At 32.0% G+C, this 4,239-nt stretch overlaps 1 protein-coding gene across 1 annotated transcript; it reads right to left on the bottom strand.

The window, feature by feature from the left end:
- Positions 1-907: 907 nt before the first annotated feature.
- On the bottom strand, positions 908-2,822 carry LOC149244291 (methylesterase 17-like). Its single transcript, XM_089367963.1, has 4 exons — positions 2,516-2,822; positions 2,268-2,408; positions 1,817-1,942; positions 908-1,591 (listed from the first exon to the last, which is right to left on the bottom strand). Exons 1-4 carry the CDS (start codon positions 2,768-2,770, stop codon positions 1,313-1,315), a joined length of 801 nt encoding a protein of 266 aa, XP_089224089.1. The 5' UTR covers positions 2,771-2,822; the 3' UTR covers positions 908-1,312.
- Positions 2,823-4,239: the final 1,417 nt, after the last annotated feature.

The following is a 4,239-nucleotide window of genomic DNA, read 5'->3' as shown; positions in this document are numbered from 1 at the left end:
TGGTTCACCACCGCCCCCTATCCTCCTTGAGTATTTAACAAACCTTATATATATATATATATATATATATATATATATATATATATATATATATATATGAAAGATTTTGGCCCTGGAAATTATTTGCAAAACTTTTTCATTCTTTCTTTCATTTTAAAATGGAGTTTAGATCATTTATTTATGGGAGTGAATATGGCATTCAATTCATGAGAGTATTAGTCTATGTTAAATAATAATCATTTCTTGTAAGAATATATGTCTAAGTTATCATTAGTACAATAATGTACAATAATACACGTAGCAAATGATATATCATATTTTTAGTAAAGAATATAACTTATCATTATTACACGTTAAACATTACAAAAACTAATTAAGATTATCATTGCATTATTATTATTTATTATATAATAGTCACTATATCATAAACCTAATTGAAATATACTTTGGATATATTGTATTAATAAATATTTCAATACATGAATAATCAACAAACTACCTAGCACCAGAAGTTAGCTCACGAGAAGTTAGCTCAATTTGTTGAGTTCAGTCTAAAGCACCTAGTTAACGGAAAGAAAATCACATAACTAATTAATATTTAAGTATTTTTAATTAAAGATTAATAAAAAATTAAACTAAATTTATAAAAAAATGGTAAAATAATTAATTAATATTTGTAAATTTTTAAATTAAATATTATTATAACAAAAAAAAATTAAATATTTTTGTGTATAAAATTTTTGACATACTAATAAACTTTGTAATTTAAAACAATATAAATATAAATAAAATTTTATCGTATTTTAAAATTCATAATAAAATCTTATTTACTTTTATTGAGTAAATCAAAACATCAATTAACACTTAAAATCAACATATCTATCCTCAGAGAAGAAGAACAAAACCCTAACACCTTCCCAGTACAATCTGGGAACAATAATTCATAATCATAACTATGCCTAAAAACCATGGAAGTAAAGCTGCCGTGGAATGTAAACAAGCTTGACCAACTTGTGTAGAAAGAGACACACACAAATTGAGTCTCAGCGAAGGGAATGACATCAAAACATTTATCAAATATAGCTTCTACTTGTGTTCAAAGCATTTATCAAATATAGCTTCTACTTTTGTTCAGTTCTTATCCTTTTGCGTTCAATATAAAACAAATTTTCTAAGTCTAACTCTAAATTTGCTGGTGGAATAACGAGTTGAAATGTTCGATTGGATCAATAGGAATATGTACATCTGAACCAGATGGTATATATATTTAGTATATCACCAAAGATGAAGCACAACCATTGTTGGAGCATCTTTAACCTGCAAACAGCTGGGCAATTTGAAGCAGGTGTCCATGGAGCTCCAGAGGGGAAGAAAAGAAAGGGCTGTGGTCGGTATCCAAGCTAAAGACCTTATCAGGAGGCCACATCTTGATCATGGCTTCCTGTTTATCCAACTGTAAAACTCTGTCCTGCAAGGTCTTTATATAAACTCTTGGAACCTTCATAAATTCTTCTGAGGTTGCCGTAAAACTGGCTGACTGGATTGCCAGCAATGGTGTTGGTCTTATCAACAGTGAGGCCAGAGCAGCATCCTGTAATTAGAATATACCCACATCAACATTTAATGAAAAAAATAGTTATTGGGTTTTAAGTGGCCTCAATAAATACATATCCAGTTGGGTTTTGGTGGAAATCACAGGGTAATGATTGAAAACTGTATAAATTCAGATCGGTTATCCTTTTCTATAAAACTCATATGCCTTAATTACCAGTGAAATTAGGGGTTATTTGTTGTGCCATTCTGATAGATTTTATACCTCAGGTGGGCTGAGTTGATAGAGAATTTCTTGTTGCAATTCTCTGAGTACCATTGCGCTTGTTGGTGGGTGTTCTGGTCCAAGGCCATGGTAGAATTCACATTCGTTTAACAGGTCTGGAGTTCCCTGCACAGATTGAATTAAAAAATTTTCATTCCCCTACCTAAACAAAGAAATACAAACATATATAAGTATATAAAACATGTTTGGATATCTTTTACCATTCAATTCAGTTTGCACAGAGCAAAAGCTACATATATAGCACTAAAAATGTTTCATATCTACATATACATAAATGTTTCGTATGCTTAGACCCACTCTCATACTTCTATAAAATATAAAGCGAAACCTTCATATAAAAAAAACCAAGGGGGGTCTTTAAAATCATCCCTGAAGCTCAGATCACAACATTAATTAACAGTAATTGCTTTGGATTCATAAGGTCAACAACCTGCTGGACATCTTGGTCTGTACAAAAACCATGAGACAGCATGGTGGCAGCAACATAAACTGCGACAGCAATCCTATGGCCAAACACATGGATTGCATGTGTCAAGCTCAGTCCTCCAGCACTGTGGCCAACCAGCACAACCTACACCAATCAAACAACAGATAAATATACCAAATAACTTCACAATTTACATGGCAACTGAACTAGCTTCTCTTTCATGGGCAATTGAATCCATGGTGATTGCAAACCTTCTGAGAGAGAGATATTTCTGAGAGTATGTTCAATAGAGGCCTGTCATAATCCTCAAAGGAAGTGATTGAATTAGGATCCACAGTGTTCAGGCCTGATCCTGTGAGATCCATGGCGGTGACCTTATGCCCAGAGTTTTGCAGAAGATGCATGAGTTTGTACCAGCACCAAGCTCCATGTCCTGCACCATGTATCAGCACAAAATGGAACTTGCCATGTTGATGGTTATGGCCGCCATTTTCCGTTGCGGCCATCAAGCCTCTCCTCCTCTCTTTGATAGTGATGCAGTAGAATGAGGCTTTTTGTAGATAGCCATGGAATCAGAAAGAATGTATGATGGGTTCTGATTGTAATCACTGTTGCTAGATTGCTGGGTCATATTCCTAGCCAAGCAAAACTGGTGTGTTATTATGGAGTCAAAGGTTGAAATATGGCTTGGGTGAGGTCTAAGGCAAGTCGGATCATTTTTTGATTGTAATAGGTTTCAACTAATTTGATTAGTTGAAAGTTACCAATCAAAACACAGCCCTAACAATACCTCAAGATATATGTATATGCTTAATTTAAGAAAATACCACAACACTAATTCCATGATAATGAGTTCATGGGCTCTTCATCCTAAAGATTTGTACCAGTTTTGTAACTTAAAACTGGACTTAATTTAATAGAAAAAATTTGCTGATTTCTTTTTCTCTAAGGCTTGTGGGGTAGGTATTAGCATGGGTGTTGTATGGACGTACTCAGAGGAGTTGTGTCCAGCAATACCAAGTTGGTTCATTTGCTAAGTGATGAATGCCATTTCTGGAGGCTGCACTGCATGAACTCTGTAAAGCCATAGAAACAGTCAGATGTAGTAAAGCTTTCAACAAAAGAAATAGATAGTTTCTAGTATATTTCTGGGCAGCTTCTGTTGTAAATTGATTTAATTGTTGTTTAACTTTTTTGATGGACAAAGATGTCAGGATTTGGATAATTCTGATTAAGATATCTGGTAAATAATTTTTTTTCGTTGAAAACCTAATTCCGATTTAAATAAATTTATTTTTTTCCATCTTAATTTGAAAACTAAATAATAGTGATAAATATTTTTTTTCCATCCAACATTAAAATTAATTTGAAAATCAAATAATTGCTAAAGATATATCCTTTTTCCATCGCATTAAAACCCATCCAAAACCGTCCAAAGACCAGATCGTAGTGGTGGATAGATTTCCCCTTCTGATGAGATTCCATGAATGACAGTGATGGCCATGGTCAGAAAGAGTGGCGTGTTGGTATGTTGCAATTTATGAATTTCCTTAGTAGTAATTCAGTAGTATATGCTTATTTTGGTCTGTGGAAGCGCTCAAGGCTTCTTTGATTATAGAAAGATAGACAGGTTGGTTGTCATTTTTTAAAACATTCAGCATTATATTGTTTTTTAAAGAGTGAATAGGTTATTTTTGGGCTTTTTATAATTAGTTTATGAGTTAGTTATTCACCCAGGTATAATTTTTTGGATTTGAAATAAATTTTGCTTTTACTGTAAAATGTAATATTTATTTGAAAAGATGTAATTTTTTAAAATTTTAAAATTTATTATAATTTAATAATGAGTTAATTTATATGAGTAATATGGTTGTTGTTGTTTCAGATAAATAATATTGTATATCTTAAAGCGATTAAAAATTTAATTAATCACAAATAGTTTTAGATTGAATTTTAATATTAAAACTGGTTTTAA

The sequence above is a fragment of the Pinus tabuliformis genome, chromosome 8 (assembly GCF_031772625.1).
Source record: "Pinus tabuliformis cultivar Carrire ecotype Pingquan chromosome 8, CPIR1, whole genome shotgun sequence".
NCBI classification, from domain to species: domain Eukaryota; kingdom Viridiplantae; phylum Streptophyta; class Pinopsida; order Pinales; family Pinaceae; genus Pinus; species Pinus tabuliformis.
This window is presented reverse-complemented; position numbering and strand designations above follow the sequence as displayed.

Coding starts and splice junctions, on each gene's coding strand:
- LOC149244291 (XM_089367963.1), bottom strand. CDS start 2,770: ATGGCCGCAACGGAAAATGGCGGCCATAACCATCAACATGGCAAGTTC. Junction 2,409..2,515: donor AAATATCTCTCTCTCAGAAG/GTTTGCAATCAC, acceptor TGATTGGTGTAG/GTTGTGCTGGTTGGCCACAG. Junction 1,592..1,816: donor ATCAACTCAGCCCACCTGAG/GTATAAAATCTA, acceptor TTCTAATTACAG/GATGCTGCTCTGGCCTCACT.